This window comes from Erinaceus europaeus, chromosome 11 (assembly GCF_950295315.1).
Source record: "Erinaceus europaeus chromosome 11, mEriEur2.1, whole genome shotgun sequence".
Classification (NCBI taxonomy): Eukaryota; Metazoa; Chordata; class Mammalia; order Eulipotyphla; family Erinaceidae; genus Erinaceus; species Erinaceus europaeus.
The window spans coordinates 82,619,910-82,639,700 of record NC_080172.1 but is presented as its reverse complement, the minus strand read 5'-3'; the positions used below and the strand labels follow the sequence as shown (position 1 = coordinate 82,639,700).

Below are 19,791 nucleotides of genomic sequence, written 5' to 3'. Positions count from 1 at the left end.
TGATGTTAAAACTTTAAAACTGCAGTCTATAACTCTAAGCTAAATAATGACAGCAACAGTACACTGTATTTGAAATTCATAATACTCTTGTGGAGAATCCAAAAATCTTTTTTTTATGTAAGTGGAAGAAATATGAGTTGAAAATACTTATATTAAATTCACTGTGAAGTGTTTAAGAAAAGCACAGTCCTAGTAACACTCAACAACTGACTCTGTTATCTATGCTTCCTACTATATTCCAAGCTAAACAATGTTTCATTGTTTCTCCTTCCCTTTCTTCCTCAAGGTATCAAGTATCTGTTTATATAAGACAATTTCTCCCGTATATAAGTTATAGCACTGTCAATTTTTAACTTGTTCTTTCAGAGTAACCAAAATTTCCATTCTTACATTCAGGCTAAGTCAACAGGGCCCAAACATTTTTATATCTATATAAATTAAAAACCTGTTTTAAATTCTAATTTTAGATTAAAATTATTTGATATTATTGTACTCTTTATACATAAAGTCAGTGAATTACAACACAATTCTCCACAAATTGTCATCAAAATTTAATACAAACTTACTAGAGTCAAGCATTATAATAAGCAATAGGTACACAATGACCAACAAGAAATATATAATATGTTTCTTCATGGATCTTGTCCTTGCATGGTAGATACTAAAAAAAAAAAAAAAAAAAGAAAGAAACAAAGAAAGAAAGAAAATTAAGAGTATGTGTATAAGCTACAGTGACTTAGGAATAGGAAACTATCAAACTATTGTACTTTGTTTTATATCATGTCAACTTAGTTAAACTCAAATGTATTTCCTTCTTTATGTGGTACCAGGTTAGAAGAGGCAAGACACAAAATCTGCACAAGCTCTGAAAGGCAGAAATGAAATAAGGAAATTCTCAGACAGAAACAGGCACTGGTCGTTCCCACTTCATCCTTATTCTTCCCTGCTCTAAGTGAGCTCTTAGTCCTCCAGACCCTCCAACAGAAATAGACAGTGAGATAATATGACAAGCTTTCCATAAATTTTCTACCAGACCAGGTCTATGGAATGATCCTATTTTAGTTACAATCTAGAGTCACTTCCTAGATTCTTTTGAAAACTGTATACATAGCTTACCTTTCAGGAGGGTTCCTTAATGACTTTTCAGGAATCTTCCCACACATATCCCACTTTTATTTACTCTTTTCCCCCAAAAAAATTCATTAAAGTTCTTATCCCAGAGTTGGATAGTGGTACACCCAGTAGAGTGTATGTTACACTGTGCAAGGACCCAGGTTCAAGACCCCCTCTGCCCCTCCCCCCCCCTCATTCCCACTTGCAGAAGAGGAACTTCAGGAGTGGTGGAGCAGTGTTACAGGTTTCTTTCTTTCTTTCTTTTCTTTTTTAAATTTAATATATTTTCATTATCTTTTCTTTATTTGATAGAGACGGCCAGAAATTAAGAGGAAGGGTGAGATAGAGAGGAAGAGAGAAAGACACCTGCAGCACTGCTTCACCACTTGTGAAGCTTTCCCCCTTATGATGGGTCCAATTTCCGTGTCCTAGTGTGTAGCCATGTAAAAAGCATGCTTGTGGATTATACTAGGTTGTTAATGGAACTTGAAGACCACAGATCCTAAACCTTAGGATTTTTTTTTTAATGGGGGATTTTGTGGCTGAAATTAAGAATCTTGAAATAGAAGGATTATACTGGATTGAGTCCAAGCTCAACAGAAATCCTTAAAAAAAAGAAAAGAAAAGAAGAAAATATACATACATGATAGAAGACAACGTGAAGATGGTGCAGAGAGAGATTAAAATCCATGGGGCCAGGCAGTGGTGCCCCTAGGAAAGCACGCACATTTCAGGGCTAAGGACCCAGTTTCAAGCCTCAGGTCCCCACCTGCAGGGGGGGAAAATGCTGCAGCTGTGTTTCTCTCTCCCTCTCCATTTCCTTCTTCCTTCTCAATTTCTGTCTCTATCTAAAATAAATAAATAAATATTTTTAATGATTTGCTCGGTCTTAACATGTAATTTTTAAAAAGATTTAAGTATGCTGACTTTGAAGATTAGAGTCATGCAGTCACAAACCATATATAATCTCTAAAGGAAGTATGGCCCTTCTGACAATGATATCAGTCTAGTTAACTTCAGATTTCTGACCTCTAAAGCTGAGAAAATACATTTTGCTATTTTTACATACCTTGTCAGAGTAACTGCAGAAAGTAATACAAGGATCTAAGACAATACGTATATTTAAGAATAGTTTTCCAGTCTATGACTTCTTAAGCAGAAAGCATATATTTTATTTTTATTAATTAAGGGGGGTGGGGAGATACACAGAGAGAACAGGATCACTCTATACATGAAATGGCTGTGATCAAACTTAGGGCTCATGCTTGAGAGTCCAATGCCTAACCTGTTGTATAACCTACCAGACAACTCAAGCATAAAGCATTTCCCATCTTGGAAAAGTTGAGAACTAGGAACAAACAAACCCAAAGTCAAGAAAGTTGATGTTGATGGCAAATCTAAGAAGGATAACTTCAAGGTCTCAACATCTTAAGAAGAGTCAGACCTGGGAGTCGGGTGGTAGCGCAGAGGGTTAAGCGCATGTGGCGTGAAGGGTCAGCTTAAGGATCCCGGTTCGGCCCCGGCTCCCCACCTGTAGGGGAGTCACTTCACAAGTGGTGAAGCAGGTCTGGTGTCTATCTTTCGCTCCCCCTCTCCCCCTCTCTGTCTTCCCCTCCTCTCTCCATTTCTCTCTGTCCTATCTAACATCGACGACATCAATAACAACAACAATAAAACAAGGGCAACAAAAGGGAAAATAAATTAAAAAAAAAAAAAAAGGTCAGACCCACCGCAGCTAAAACCCAACTTGACATAGAAGAAATGGCAGATATTCTCAGTCTGCTATATATTTCAGAAAGGCCAAGAAGTATTCAGAATTGAAAAGAAAAAGAAGTCTCTTAGTGCTGTCATAAAACCAATCAGTGATGACCTGGATGGCCATAAAATGCCTAGATGGTATGGTATTGAAATGTGCCTTAAAAGCTGTGGAGTCACGGGGGAAAGAACTTTCTGTTGACATATGAGAACAGATCAAACTAGAATTTCTCCTAGAGCCATCTAATCCTTAGTGGGCATGACAGAGGCAAGAATGAGCAGTGGCTTACTACTTATAACTAGACCTCCATCCCTCAATCAAATTCTTCCGCAAAGAACATACTGTTATTGGTACCTACACCAAAAAGTGGTGTGCAAATCCTGAAGTATCTCACTGATAGGGCAGGGAGATAGCATAAGAGTCATGCAAAAGACAGCCATGTCTGAAGCTCCCAGGTTCAATCCCCTGAACCACCATAAACCAGAGCTGCGCAATGTTCTGGTGTATCCATCACCTATCTATATTTCCCTTTCATTAAAATAAATAAATGAAATATTTCTTTTTTAAAAAGTTATTTATTGGATACAGATAGCCAGAAATTGAGAGGGAAGGGGAAATAGAGAGGAAGAGACACCTGCAGCCCTGCCCCTGCCTCACCACTTACAAAGCTTTCTTCTCCTGCAGGTCGAAATGGGAGACTTCAACCTGGGTCCTTGCACTTTGTAACATGAGTGCTCAACCACGTGCACCACCACCTGGCCCCCAATAAAATATTTCAAAAAAAGAAAAAAAAAGAATGCAGACAACAAGGAAGTGACATCTTGGAAAAAAGAAAAAGAAATTTGAGATTACCAAAGCAGCACAAGGGGGGCCAGGTGATAGTGCACCTGGTTACAATGTACAAGGACCCAGGTTCGAGCCCCAGTCCCCACCTTCAGGGGGGAAAGCTTTGCAAGTGGTGAAGCAGTGCTGCAGGTGTTTCTCTCCCTATCTCCCCCATATCCTCTCAAGTTTTGGCTGTCTCTAATAAATAAAGATAGTAAAATAAATAAAATAACAAAGCATGGGTGATCAAGAAGCTGTGAGTTTACATATTCTGCTGAAGACTAAAGCTTTCCCAGTTCCAGTGCATTGTTTGCTCTCAAATTGGAAAAGCAAATAGTTATCTATAATGAAACTCCCAGAAGCTGATTCTCCAACAGAAATTCTTTTAGGAAGGACTGGCAGGACTTACTGAAAACGAAAATGGAAAAAGTCTCCATCAACAAATTGAGATAGGTTATCACTCAGGTTGGTTTTTGTTTGTTTTTATTATTTTTGTTAAGGAGATGATTGCTTTACAGTGCAGTCACTGACGTGCATATAATTTCATTATGTACCAAAGTTTTTTTCCTCTTTTCTCTCCTTCTCCCTCCCTAGAGTCCTTTGCTTTGGTGCATGTTTGTTTGTTTCTAGGGCTTTTTTCCATCTGTTTCCCTAAAAACAAAATTCCTATGTTAGAATTCAAATGTCAAGTAGTGCATTTTTACCAATCATCATCCTCTGAAAACATGAGATCATAGCCACTCCTATGTAAACCTGCAGTCTTAGGCGTTTATATTACTACAGACCTACGAACCCTACATCGAATATGAGCACATTTCAACTATGCCTAATATTTTAAGTCTCCTGTCACTTTACCTCCTAACTGATGGAGACAGCCTTCAGACTCTCGCAATCTGATCTACTCTTCATTAAGCAAATTTCTGAATAAAATGTAAACCTATTCACAATGCTTCTCTATCCCTTTAACTGACCCCTTGCCAAATCATATTCCTGCGGAGGGCAGGAGGGGTAGACAGCACAATAGTTATGCAAAGAGACTCTCATGCCTGAGGCTCCCAGGTTTAATCCCCTGCACCCTACAAGCCAAAGCTGAACAGTGCTCAGGTAAAAACAAAAAGCAAATCATATTTGTCATAATAAATTGTTACTAGCCTCAAACATTTGTAATCTTCATGCATTCTCTGAACAGATATCTATCTCAGTTGGGGGGGAGGCAGGGAAGATAGCATACATAATATTATGTAAATAAACTTTCACACCTGAGGCTCCCAGATCCCAAATTCAATCCTTAGCACCACCATAATCGTGACTTGAGAAGTGCTCTGGTAAAAATAAATAAAACAAATAAACAGCCTTACCTCCTTCCACAACTACAGAACTTGTATATATATACTAGAGGACTCAAAATGCAGGCCTTTCCTCCGTGATGTTTTCTGAAGTCTTCCAACCTGACTGAATCTTTCCAATTACTATATTTCCATGATATTTTGAACTTGTATAATGCCACCCATAAATTTCATCAAATTGGTTGATAGATAAGCATTTCCTACTTTCACTAATCATCGTATTTCCTACATCTCCTTACCAATGTCAGCCAGTCACATACTGTTTGCTCTGTGTTGAACTATAAAAAGAAAAATTTGGGGCCAGGTGGTTGCACACCTGGTTGAGCTCACATCACAGTGCACAAGGACCAGGGTTCAAAGCAGTGCAACGGATGTCTCTCTGCCTCTCTCCTTCTCTATCACCTCTTTCCCTCCTGATTTCTAGCTGTCGCTATCCAATAAATAAATAAAGGTAGGGAGCCAAGCAGTAGCGCAGCAGGTTAAGCGCACATAGCGCAAAACAAAGCACAAGGACTGGCATAAGGATACTGGTTCGAGCCCCCCTCCCCACCCCACCTGCAGGGGGTCACTTCACAAGTGGTGTAGCAGGTCTACAGGTGTCTCTCTTTCTCTCCCCCTCTCTGTCTTCCCCTCCTCTCTCCATTTCTCTCTGCCTATCCAACAACAATGACAGCAGTAACAACAATAATAACAACGATAAACAACAAGGGCAGCAACAGGGAAAAAAATAGCCTCCAGGAGCAGTGGATTTGTAGTGCAGGCACCAAACCCCAGCAATAACCCTGGAGGCAAAAAGAAAATAAATAAATAAATAAAGGTAATAAAAATTTTTTTAAAAAAGAAAATTTTCTATACTATGTAAATCCTCAAAGAATGACCTTGTCATGATCTACATATTATATACAAACATAAATGCACACTACATGAAAGAAAGATGCTCACTCAAACTGATTCTCATTGTTTATTGGGCCTGGTAGCACACCTGGTTGAATGCACCTATTACAGTGCACAATGAGCCGGACTCAAGTCCCCAATCCCCATTTGCAAGGGGGAAGGTTCATAAGTGGTGAAGCAATCTTGCAAATCCCTCTCATTCCTTATTGCTCCCATCTCCCCTCTCCCCTCTCAATTTCTCTATCAAAAAAAAAAAAAGAAAGAAAAGAAAGAATGGAAGGAAGGAAGTAAGGCACATGCCAAATGCAACTACTCTTAACTGGGCAGAAACTAGAACTTATATGATAAAATAGTTATAGAAACAAAAAGTTAAAAGGGTATATAAATCTAATGTAGCAATGAGTGGCTCCAAATTTTAATGGGCTTTGAATGCCACCTTCAATAACTTTAAGTTTATCCTGGAGTCAGTTGAGAGTCACTGAGTGTTTCTGAAGAAAAAGTGACCATAGAATGTATATGACCCCTGGCTTTAAAAAACGTTATGGAGTAGGATGATTGGAAGGGGGTCAGCTGAGAGCATTCAATTCTATATGGAAGTCATTGCTATAGTGAAGTAAGAGGTGGAGGGAGGATGTGGAGGCCAGATTAAGCATGGAGCTGGTGGGGTTAAAGAAAGTTGCCAAGGGTTGGGGAGTCAGCATATGGTCATGCAAAAGATCTTCATGCCTGAGGCTCTAAAGTCCTAGGTTCAATTCCTCGCACCACCATGAACCTGAGCTGAGCAGTGCCCTGACTGCTCTGTATGTGTATCTTTCTCTCTGTCATTAAAAATAAATACATTTTTTTTAGAAGATTGATTAAAAAAAAAGTTAACGAAATTCAAAATGCTGAAGTAGAAACCAATATAAAGTTCATACTAACAATGCGCATTTATAAGACATTTCATTAAGACTGAGAAGACAACAATGATTATGCAAAAAATCTTCCATGCCTGTGAGTCAGGAGGTAGCGCAGCGAGTTAAGCGCACGTGGCACAAAGTGCAAGGACGGACTTAATGATCCCGGTTTGAGCCCCCGGCTCCCCACCTGTAGGGGAGTCGTTTCACAGGCGGTGAAGCAGGTCTGCAGGTGTCTATTTTTCTCTCCCTCTCTGTCTTCCCCTCCCCTCTCCATTTCTCTCTGTCCTATCCAACAACAACAACATCAATAATAACTACAACAAGGGCAACAAAGGAATTAAAAAAAAAATCTTCCATGCCCGAGGCACCAAAGATCCCAGATTCAATCCCCAGCCAGAGTTCAGCACTGCTCTGGTTAAAAGAAATAAATAATCATAGCAATAATAAAAATAGTAATAATAAATCATTCCATTAAAAGAAATAAGCTGAGTTTACCAGCTAAAGTGAAGAATCCCCAGAGACAAAGTATACCACATTTCATCTTTACCAAAGTTGAGCACTGAATCTCAAAGCAAAATATTCTGCTTCCTTGTAGGAATGCCGCAGAGGGTAAGACTTCTGTTACAAAGATGAGCTCTGTGTGGTGTGTGTGTGGTCCGGGAGGTGGTGCAAAGATGAGCTCTGTGTGGTGTGTGTGCTTGTGTGTGTGTGTGTGTGGGGGGTCGGTCCGGGAGGTGGAGCAGTGGCTAAGGCACTAGACTCTCAAGCATGAGGTCCTGAGTTCAATCCCCAGCTGCACATGTACCAGAGTGACGTCCTGGTTCTTTCTCTCTCACCCATCTTTCTCATTAATAAGTTAATAAAATCTTTAAAAAAAAAAAAGATGAGTTTCGCTCATCATAAGCAAGACTCATTACTACACTTTAGCATAATACTTGAGTTCACTTTGGTTTCAGGAGAGGTGTGCAGTTGTTTTAAGTGAACATATTAAAATACTCAACAGGATGGGAAGGGAGAAAGCATAATGGTTATGCAAAGAGATTCTCCCAGGACTGAGGGTCTGAGGTCGCAGGTTCAATCCACTTCCACATCACCGTCAACCAGAGCCAAGCAGGGCTTTGGAAAAGAAAAAATAAGTAAATCCTCAACATACACAACTCTCCAAAATACACACACACACACACACACACACACACACACACACACTCCTTCCCAATGGACACAACCACACACAGACACACACACGCGCCCCGATCGCATCCCCGACCCTCACCAGGAGCCGACTTGTCAGTTTCCGAGGGTTCCCAGGCCCCGGGGTAGCAGGGTCTGTGTCTGGCGGAGCTTCAGCGAGGTTCCCGCACCACCCGCCGCGGGCCTGGCCCCCCAGCCCGGCTCGGCGCCCCGCGCTCCCCGCACTCGACACACCCCTCTCCGTGGGCGCCTTTTCCTCCTCCACCCAACACATTCTGCAAACTGCTCCTGGGAGTTACGTGTCACTTCTCGGGCTCCCCACCCTAACTCGGCGACTACTGCAGGTCTCCGACTGTCCCCTTCACCGGCTCCACCCCAGCCGTCGCCCCCCGAGACGCACCCCCTCTCCAGGGCCCCCACTTTGCACCCCGCCTCCGGAGCTGCCCCCGCGGCCCCAGCAGGGGACGCGCCAGCCCCTCGGACGCCGCGGCAGCAGCCCCCCTGCTGCCCGGAACGCTTCCCGCTCACCTCCCGCGCAGCTCGGCCTGCTGCCCGCACAGCAGACCGCGGCTCAGCTCCGCCGGGGGCCCCAGACTGTCGCGCCCGCCTGGCAGCCCGAGATCCTTGACGCGCACGGCCGCCGGCCCCGACCGCCCTGCCGGCTTCAAGCCTGGAGCGGCCCATGCGTTTCCGGGTTCCCGCGGTCCAGTCCCTCAAATGCTCCGGCTTCCGCCTCGTTCCGGGCAAACGCGGTTCCCGGCTGCGCTGCTCAGGCCCCCGGGGCACACCTGCCAGCAGGCACGTCCGGAAGGCAGGGCCGCAGCGCAGCCCCGAGCTCGCCGTCGCGCCGTCGCCGGGGGGGTCACCGACTACTGTCGGCGGTGTCCTCAGGGGACGAGGCGGACCGAGCGGCTCCGCCAGCGCTCTCCCGCGGGCTGCGTTGCGCCTGGGTGTTCAGGTGCGGTCATAAGGACAAAGTCTTTGGGCCAAAGTACCCTGAGAGGGAGTGGGGAGGCGGATCCTAGAATTTAACAAATGCACTTCTAAAATGACAACCTCTGACACCGAAAACAAAGGAGAGATTACCGGTGGCTCAGGTTGCCGCCCTGTAATCAGGAAGAAGTGACCACTCTCCCACTCTGCCGGACTGAGACCTTAAGGTCTTGAGTGGAGCCCCCAAGGACACAATGTAAGGGGCCTGGTGCTGTTAACCTCAGCGGGAGCTGGAGGATTTCACAGCTGTCACAACTGTTATTAGAACTAACAACCCCTTAGACAACGTTACCTTTTTATTTTTTTAAAATTATCTTTATAATTTATTGGATAGAAACAGAAATCATGGGGAGAGGGGGAGATAGAGAGGAAGAGAGAGAGAGACAATGAAAAAAATGAAAAAGAAAAATGAAAGTGCTTCACCACTTGCAAAACTTTCTCCCTGCAGAGGATTCGAACCTGGGTCCTTGTGCATTGTAACATGTGTGCATAATCGGTTGCACCTCCACCAGTCCCCATAATGTTACCTTTCAGAGGATTTCCAGTAACTTCATTGGGAGCCATCTAATCACTGCTGCCTGTTCTACTGATGTCTAGGCTAACATTAACTTTTCAAGTTCACAGGCATGTGAGATAGCAGAGTAGTTATGAAAAAATATTTTGGAGGGGCCCGGGTGGTGGTGCTCCTGGTTATGTGCATGTATTAACTATGCACAGCGACCCAGGTTCCAGCCTGTTTCCCACCTGCAGGGGGAAAGCTTTGCAGGTGGTGAAGCTTTGCTGTAGGTGTCCCTCTGTCTCTCACCCTCTCTATCTCTCCTTCCCCCTCTCAATTTCTGGCTGTCTCTACCCAGTAAATAAAGATAATAAAAACTGTTTTTAAAAGACTTTGGAGCCTGAGATAAGCAGTGCTAATAATAATAATAATAAATCTAGGCTTAAAGAGATTATTTAAGATTGGAATGGTAATCAGATTGAATTTTAACAGTGGGCTCAAATTCATAATACATTTCTGATATATGCACTTAACAGGGTGTGCCACTGCCTGACCCTGTTAAAATATTTCTAGTAATGACTTGTTCTTTGAAATATTAAGTATCCTAAAAGCTTAAGCCAGGGAGAACAGAAGCAACTGGTGGTGTTACTTTATAAGATACACCTATATATAAATATCATAAAAGGATATAAATTGTATCTTGTATGATACAACAAGTCCTAACAATGGGATTTTCAAAGTCAACCCAATTGCCAAATAATTTAGTTATAGCAATAACTATCTATTGCCTTCTTAAACCCTAAGACAGCAGGAACCTTCCCCTTTCTCTATTAAGCCCATGCATCTCCCAGTCCTGGGACCTCTAGGGTGGGGCTCACTTTCCTGCATGCTTCTTTCAATTATACCAACTGATACTGCATCTGCTGATCCCAGCCTAATCAATGCAGCCAGTACCACCTCAGCATGCTTAACTTCGGACTGTGTCCAGAGATGCCAGGCATGGGATGTCAACCCTTAAGCTTCATTACTGTGGCTTATACGACTCCTTAATTCCATTTTGGGTGGCACAGGTCTTTTTTTTTTCTCTCTCTCTTTTTGTTGCCCTTGTTTTTCATTGTTGTTGTAGTTGTTGTTGATGATGTCATCGTTGTTAGATAGGACAGAGAGAAATGGAGAGAGGAGAGGAAGACAGACACCTGGAGGGGGAGAGAAAGATAGACACCTGCAGACCTGCTTCACCGCCTGTGTAATGACTCCCCTGTAGGTGGGGAGCCGGGGCTCAAACTAGGATCCTTATACCAGTCCTTGTGCTTTGTACCACCTGCGCTTAACCCGCTGCGCTGCTGCCTGACTCCCAGTTGGCATACTTCTTAATAAAACCTCAAAGTAGATATAGACCAGGGTCCTTGCGATAGGGCATATGTACACATGTATCCATAAGTTAGGGCAAAATATATATGTTAACGCAAAAGTGCACAATAATTTGCAGTGGGTCAATAAATGAAGCAAGCAAGTAGAAAGACCTAAAAAGACACCTTAAAGTATCTAATGAAACAGTTTCTACTTAGTCCTAGATACCTTCCTCACCTACCTCCTATTACATGTCCCTCAATCACTCCAAAGCTAACCTTAACAAAGTAAGGACTACAAAAGCTGAATAAGGGCAAGAGATTGGCACACTTTAATGATGACTCTTTAGTCACTGCCAGGCCATCCCATCACCTGGGGCCCTAGTCAGGGAGTCCTGGGATTCCCACACAGACATGATGGGCCTAGACCTCTAACAGATCCCTCTCTCCTCTGTCACTGGTCATCTTTATCAGGAACAACATAATGGACCCCTTTTGTAGGTCTCTATAGGACTTTGCCTTCAATGTGGATACACAATGGTAGGGAATGTTCCATTTTCCAAAGGGAAGTTGGACAACATATTCTACCTACTACCCAAGGAAGATGGGTCTTGAAATTAGTGCAGCCTAGTATTTTCCTAGTCGTGACCACAGAATGTGAGCTCAGACCTACAGGGATGTTGAGGTTACATAGGCTCCTGTGTTGACTATGAGCCCCAGATCAAATCAGTGAGGTTTACAGTTAGCATAACAATATTTATATACTTTCCCCATATCTTAGAGCTACTCTCTTCCCTGATCTGGCTTCTAGTCATTTTCCCAGCTATGACACCGTATCCCTAGACAATAACCTGGGTTCACCTGCATATTAGATGTCAGGTGCAGGCAAAAACTAGTAGTTATGGGCCCCTTGGAATACCTAAAATAGACCTACTAGCTTTTTCCAAAATGGAGACTCCAAATCTTCTTCTGCAATATTCCAGCCTTTAGGTTCATGATTAGTCAACAACTTATTCTGCTTTATATCTTAACTCTTTTTCAGCCACCAGCTTCCAGATGATACCGTGATGCCTGTCTGACTTCCCTGGGCCGATGACTCCACCATGTGTCTTGGAGTCTCACTTCCCCAGACCCCTGCCCCACTAGGGAAAAAGAAAGACAGGCTGGGAGTATGGATTGACCTGCCTATGCCCATGTTCAGTGGAGAAGCACTTGCACTTCGCACCATGTGCGCTTAACCTGCTGCACTACTGCCCAGCCCCTAATAATAGCTCTTTTATATGAAGCAAGATAGATATATTTTTATATTTATTCTTGTTTGATTTACAGTGTGAGTAGCAAAGGTTATATTTCTGGTAGACTTAAGAACCTTAAAATATGTTAGTGAATTTCAAGAGTGGTATATACCCAAATTTTTAGGTATTTCAAGTGAAATCTGATGATGAGTTTTGGGCCTCTTAAGAGGCTTTTAAAAGCCCATTCTGCCATCTCTTATTATTTCAGCAAAACATACTACAGAAGCATTACATGACAGATTACCATTTTGCTGCACACATGCCAACAGCAAGAACATTTAAAAATTGAATGAGAGGGAGTCGGGCTGTAGCACAGCGGGTTAAGCTCAGGTGGTGCAAAGCACAAGGACCGGCAATAAGGATCCCGGTTTGAACCCCGGCTCCCCACCTGCAGGGGAGTTGCTTCACAGGCAGTGAAGCAGGTCTGCAGGTGTCTATCTTTCTCTCCTCCTCTCTGTCTTCCCCTCCTCTCTCCATTTCTCTCTGTCCTATCCAACAACAATAATAACTACAACAATAAAACAACAGGGCAACAAAAGGGAATAAATAAATAAAATAGTTAAAAAAAATTGAATGAGAATAGTTTTATGTTATTTTTATTATTTTTATTTTATTTATTTATTGGAGGATTAATGATTTATAGTCGATAGTAAAATACAGTGGTTTGTACATGTGTAACATTTCCCTGTTTTCCACATAACAATTCAGCCCCCCCCCCCCAGGTCCTCTGCCGTCATGTTCCAGGACCTAAACTCTCTCCTCCCGCCCCCCATCCCAGAGAGCAGTCTTATTTTATAATTGAGAATATTCTTTTTTTTTTTTTAGATTATCCATGACTTTAAAAGGGTGAAATTATTGAAGGAAATTTTGTTTTACTGCAAAGCTACACACACCTTTCTATTTCTAGTTCCAAGTCAGCAATAAAAATATTAGACTCTAGCCCTGTTTGTTATCTTTGCTCTGTTTGAACTTTTAAGTGCAGGTAATTGATATACAAATTCTATATTCTCTGGATAAGTTACAAGATGTCCTTTCCCATTGTATAAAACTGGAAAAACCAGTCTAGGTACCTTCAAATTTTACCTACCTGTAAAACCTACTGAATGCTGTTAGCTTGTATAAGTCAATTACACTTTCAAAATGTTCAATGATTCTAGATTCCTTCAATGTCTGACTACAGCACTCTAAGTTTTCCAATTTTTCTTTTCTTTTTAAAATTTCTTTATTGGGGGATTATTGGTTTACAGTCAACAGTACTTTGGACAGTACAGTACAGTAGTTTGGACATGTGTAACATTTCTAAGTTTTCCACATAACAGTTCAACCCCCACTAGGTCCTCCTCTGCCCCATGTTCCAGGACCAATTTTTCTTTCTGTTTCTTGACTCAGCATTATCATGAACTAAAAGCTGACCACATGGATCCTTTTCATATGCTGCACTGGCCCTTCGGAAGCCCTTTGGTTTGAAATCCAAGTTCATATCAGACTTGAAGGACTCAGGGACATAACACCATAGCAAATCTTGTACAGGATGCATTTTACTCTGGACTAACCACTCCTTGGCTACTAAAGAGGCTTGGCAAAATGTTTGTCCATTGGTGACTTTATAAGAGAACTGATGAAGATTGTGGGTAAAACCACCAAAAGTACAAACAGTTTAGCTTCAAGGAATGCAGAGTGGTTCAACACTTTAGAATCTACTGGACTGGATACTTGAATCAGTTTACTTTAGTACAAGTGTTCATATTAATATTTTCCTCTTTTATTTCAGGCTTCCCTCTTTTAAAATACCTGATGTCCATGACTCTGAAACAAGTGACCTTTTCTAACACTTAGTGCCAAATAAATGCAAGAAATAGATCTTAAGAGATTATTACTTCTTTTTGTTAGAGACAGGGCGAAATCGAGAGGGGAGGGAAATAGAGAGGGAGAAAGAAAGAGACCCCCGTAGCACTGCTTCAACATTAGTGAACTTCCCCCCCAGCAGGTGGGAGCTGGGGTCTTGAACCTTGGTCCTTGAGCATGGTTAAATGTGCTCTCTACCAGGTGTACCATCACTCAGTCCCAAGAGATTACTTCTTAAATCCTGCTTGACTCCGTAGGGTGGTTTATGTTCACTTCTGAGCCATTCCGTGAAAAATAATATTTATCTTGAATATAAGATTGCCATTTTGGTGCTAAGGAGACAGCTTATCAGTACAGCACATGGCTTGTATGCATGAAGTCCTGGGTTCGATCACTGGCAGTGCTCTAGTATTTTGAGAGTCTTTTCAGTACTGGGAGGAAAAAAGAGATTGTGCTCTTGGAGAATAATAAACACTGGGGCCAGTTGGTGGTGCACCTGGTTAAATGCACCACCAACTTAAAATAGTACTCAATGCAAGGACTTGTGCAGTGATCCAGGTTCGAGCCACTGCTCCCCACACCCTCCGGATTGGGGGTCCACTTCATGAGTGCTGAAGCAGGTCTGCAGATGTCTATCTTTCTCCCTATCTCCCCTTCCCTCTCAATTTCTCTCAGTCTCTATCCAATAATAATAAATAAAATAAAAGAGAACAATAAGCACTAGGAAATCTCCCCAACATTTTGTGTTCCAGTTTTTTAAAAATCTTCCCCATATGTTTAGATAAGACTCGTTCACCTATATCATAATTTCCATGAGACTTGTGGGATTATCCACAAGTCTCACTCAGTTTAAGAGTTACACATTCAGCCTGCCTGTGATAAGATCAAACATAGACCCTTCCTCTTTTGCATGAGCCTGCTAAGAAGCCAAACAGACCCTCCTCCTTTTTGTTCTTTATTGCTTTACTTACTAGTTGAGATTAGAAGAACTCTTTGCTTCCTGAAAGTAACTGTAATAAAGATGATGCATATCTTACTATGAGTTGGCCACTTTTGAAGTTAGCTCCCTATATGCTGGGACCTTTCCAGTTGTTTGGTGGACTAGAAATAAATGGTGAGGGGCCTGGCGGTGGCACACCAGGTTGAGCACATATGGTACAATGTGCAAGGACCTGGTCCCCACCTGCAGGGGGAAAGCTTTGTGAATGGTGAAGCAGAGATTTCTCTCTTTCTCTCTCTACCTGCCTCTTCCTCTTGATTTCTGGCTGCCTCTATCCAACAAATAAATAAATGAAGATAATATTAATAAAAAAGAAATAGATGGTTATATTCAAACAGGCCTTGGGAGAGGGGGTTAGCCCTTCCTATTCCCAACATCAGTAAGATGAATATGTTCTCTCCTGAAACCGGCCATTCCAGTACAGTCTGGCATTCTGGCTCCGGAACTGCATGCAAGAGGGAGAGAAACAATTTAGAGTTGTTGTATAGCCCAAAAGTTATTAACTTTGAAGAAAAACAAGTCTTCTTGGGAAAAGGGAATATACTAAAATAGGAGACTAAAAACAGAATAATTTACTTATGTATATAAATTGACTATGCCTGACATAGTTTGGTGGGAAGTTCTCTTGTGTAGAGGGGCCACACTCTGCCCAGGGCTGTTAACTGGAATTCCACCCAGCTAAAACTGGGTGTTTTAAGTAACCTGATTTAATGTTTGACTGCTCGTATACTTTTTTCTTTCTACACTCAATTGGGACTCCACTTAACCAAAAACAATTGATGTTGTTAAGTACCCAGATTTAATATTTGACTTCTTGTGTATGTGCTGCTGCTTATTCTCAATCAGGATTCCATTTTCAGGTGAATGTTTTGAGTTCTCTGATGTGATGTTTGACTTGTATATTTGCTGTTGCTATTCTTATCTTTCTATATCCTTTCACCTTTTAATACATATGTGTATATATATATATATATATGTAAATCACTTTCAAATTTGAAACTATGACTATTGTGTCTGATTTTTATTTTATTTTATTTTTGCCTTCAGGGTTATTATTGCTGGGGCTCGGTGCCTGCACCATGTATCCACTGCTCCTGGAGGCTATTTTTTGCCCTTGTTGTTTTATTGTTGTTGTGGTTATTACTGTTGTTGTTGCTGGATAGGACAGACAGAAATTGGGAGAGGAGGGGAAGATGGGGAAAAGAAAGATAGACACCTACAGACCTGCTTCATCGCTTGTGAAGTGACCCCCCAGCAGGTGGGGAGCCCGGGGCTGGAACCTGGATCCTTATGCTGGTCCCTGCACTTTCTTTGTGCTATATGCGCTTAATCCGATATGCTACCACCCGACCCCCGTGTCTGATTTTTCACGCCATATAGAACAGTAGCTAATTTTTTATGTCAGCTTGATAGGACTAAGGGGTGCTTAGCTGGTAAAATATTTTTGAGTGTGTCCATGAGAGTGCTTTTTTTTTTAATCGAGGACGTTAATGCTTTACAGTGTAATCATCGACATATGTATATAATTTCATTATATAACAGGTCTCCAGAGTTTTCTTCCTATTCTCCCATCTATTCTCCCACCTGCACTTTCCCCAGAGTTCTTTGCTTTGGTGCAATGCACCATGTCCAGTCCATGTTTCACTCTGTGCTCTCCCTTTCTGTTCCTACTTCATTAAGTCCTGCTAATAAGTGACATAATTTGATATTCATCCTTCTCTTTTTGGCTTATTTCACTCAACATGACGTCCTCAAGTTTCATCCAAGAGGAAGCGAAGGTAACAACCTCATTGTTTCACAAGAGTGTTTCAGAGGAGACTAAAATTTGTATTGGTGAACTGAGTAAAGCCGGTATGTCCCAGCCTGGGTGGGCCAGTGGAAGCCAGGCAATCCTTTGCGGGCCTAACAGGATACAAAGGTAGAGGGAAGGTCAAGTGACTTACTCTGTTTGATCTGAGACATCCATCCTGCCCTGTCAGACATTAGATCTTATGGTTGTTAGACATTTGGTCTCAGTTTGGGGCTCATACCAGCAACCTTCTGATTCTTAGGCCTTTGGATTTGGATTGAATTATACCATTAGTCCTGGGATAACATATTACACCATTAATCCTGGGCTAATATATGTATCAATTAAAAAATATTCCTATGAGCTTTCTTCTCTTTAAAGGTTTCTTGAAAAAAAAATTAAAAAGCACAAATTGGCCCAAAAGGAAAGCAAAGTTTCACTTATAAGACAACACAGTCCATTATACAAAAGACTTTGTATAAAGGGACTGAGGTCTCAGGGCCAATCCTGGCACTACAGTATGCCACAACTCAGTCATGCTCTGGAACTTCGAGTATTATAGTAAAGGAATATAGAACCACTGAACATGCTCTGGAAAAAAAAATCCATATTATACTATATAACTATATTAATAGATTAAAATCACCACAGTGTTATACTGACTATACATTTTAAAAATAAGATCTCTCTTTTAAAAATACTTTATTGCTGCTTGTGAAGGTTTCTCCCTGCCATGTGGGGTCAGGGGCTTGAACCTGGATCTTCGAGCATTGTAGCATGTGCTCTTAACCACTTGCTCCACCACTTGGTCCCTTATTATGAAAATTAAGCGGTCACATATGACCTGATTTCTGCCAATTAAAGTCAAACTTAAGTTAGATTAAAGGCTCTCAACTTGACAGATCATCCAGGCAGAAAATCAATAAGGGAGCTAAATGAGAGGATAGATAAACTAGAACTATTGGACATTTTTAGAGTCATTCATCCCAAGAAACTGGAATACACATTTTACTCAAATCCACATGGGTCATTCTCAAGGATAGACCATATGTTAGGCCACAAAGACAGCATCAGCAAATTCAAGAGCATTGAAATCATCCCAAGCATCTTCTCAGACCATAGTGGAACTAAACTAACACTTAACAATAAACAAAAGATTAGTAATAGTCCCAAAACATGGAAGCTCAACAGTATACTTCTTAATAACTTCTGGGTCAAAGAGGAAATAAAGGAAGAAATCAAACTGTTTTGAGAGTTCAATGAAAATGAAGACACAAGCTATCAAAATATTTGGGACACAGCTAAGCTAACTGAGAGGGAAGTTCATAGCCATACAAGCACACATTAGGAAACAAGAAAAAGCACAAATAAACAGCCTGATTGCACATCTTAAAGACCTAGAAGAAGAAGAAGAACAAAGGAACCCTAAAGCAATCAGAAGGGCAGAAATCATTAAAGTTAGGGCATAAATCAGTAACACTGAAAATAAGAAAACCATACAAAAGATCAACGAAAGTAAATGTTGGTTCTTCGAAGGAGTGAACAAAATCGACAAACCTTTAGCCAGACTCACAAAACAAAAAAGGGAAAAGACCCAAATAAATCAGATAGTAAATGAAAGAGGAGATATCACAACAGACACCGCAGAAATTCAACATATCATGCGAGGCTTCTATGAACAACTATATGCTACCAAGCTAGAGAACCTGGAAGAAATGGACGATTTCCTAGATACCTACCAACTTCCAAAACTAAGTCAAGAGGAAGTGGATAACATGAACAGGCCCATCACAGCTAATGAAATTGAAACAGTTATCAAAAATCTTCCCAAAAATAAAAGTCCTGGACCAGATGGTTTTATAAATGAATTCTACAAAACCTTCAAAGAAGAAATAATACCTCTACTTTTAAAAGTCTTCCAGAAGATTGAAAACACTGGAATACTCCCTTCCAGATTCTATGAAGCCAACATCACTCTGATACCAAAAATAGACAGAGATACAAGCAAAAAAGAAAACTACAGACCAATATCTCTGATGAACATAGATGCTAAAATATTAAACAAAATTCTAGTCAACTGGATACAGCAGTATATTAAAATGATTGTTCATCATGATTAAGTGGGGTTTATCCCAGGCATGCAAGGTTGGTTTAATATACGTAAATCAATCAATGTGATCCACCACATCAACAAAAGCAAGACAAAAACCACATGGTCATATTAGTAGATGCAGAGAAAGCCTTTGACAAAATCCAACATCCCTTTATGATCAAACCACTACAAAAAATGGGAATAGATGGAAAATTCCTGAAGATACTGGAGTCTATATAGCAAATCTACAGCCAACATCATACTTAGTGATGAAAAACTGGAAGCATTTCCACTCAGATCAGGTACTAGACAGGGCTGCCCACTATCGCCATTACTATTCAACATAGTGTTGGAAGTTCTTGCCATAGCAATCAGGCAGGAGCAAGGAATTAAAGGGATACAGACTGGAAGAGAAGAAGTCAAACTCTCCTTATTTGCAGATGACATGATAGTATGCATAGAAAAACCTAAGGAATCCAGCAAGAAGCTTTTGGATATCATCAGGCAATACAGTAAGGTATCAGGCTACAAAACTAACATTCAAAAGTCAGTGGCATTCCTCAATGCAAACACTTAGTTAGAAGAAATTGAAATCCAGAAATCAATTCCTTTTACTATAGCAACAAAACAATAAAATATCTAGGAGTAAACCTAACCAAAGAAGTGAAAGACTTGTATGCTGAAAATTATGAGTCACTACTCAAGGAAATTGAAAAAGACACAAAGAAGTGGAAAGATATTCCATGTTCATGGGTTGGAAGAATTAACATCATCAAAATGAATATACTACCCAGAACCATCTACAAATTTAATGCTATCCCCATCAAGATCCCAAGCACATTTTTAGGAGAATAGAATAAATGCTACAAATGTTTATCTGGAACCAGAAAAGACCTAGAATTGCCAAA

At 41.2% G+C, this 19,791-nt stretch overlaps 1 protein-coding gene across 3 annotated transcripts in view; it reads right to left on the bottom strand.

Annotated features, from left to right (window-relative positions):
- SLC35A3 (solute carrier family 35 member A3) overlaps positions 1-8,897 on the bottom strand; it is a 42,134-nt gene extending 33,237 nt beyond the window's left edge. Inside the window, exon 1 of one of the 3 annotated variants that reach the window (XR_009552620.1) lies at positions 8,107-8,285. Coding sequence is in view for 1 of the 3 variants with exons in the window: in XM_007528584.3 (XP_007528646.2) it covers positions 8,553-8,708 (156 nt within the window). In the remaining 2 variants the exon portion in view is untranslated. Of the gene's footprint in view, positions 1-8,106; positions 8,286-8,552 lie in introns of those variants that run through there. The other 2 variants (XM_007528584.3, XM_060202139.1) reach the window with 2 other exon arrangements.
- Positions 8,898-19,791: the final 10,894 nt, after the last annotated feature.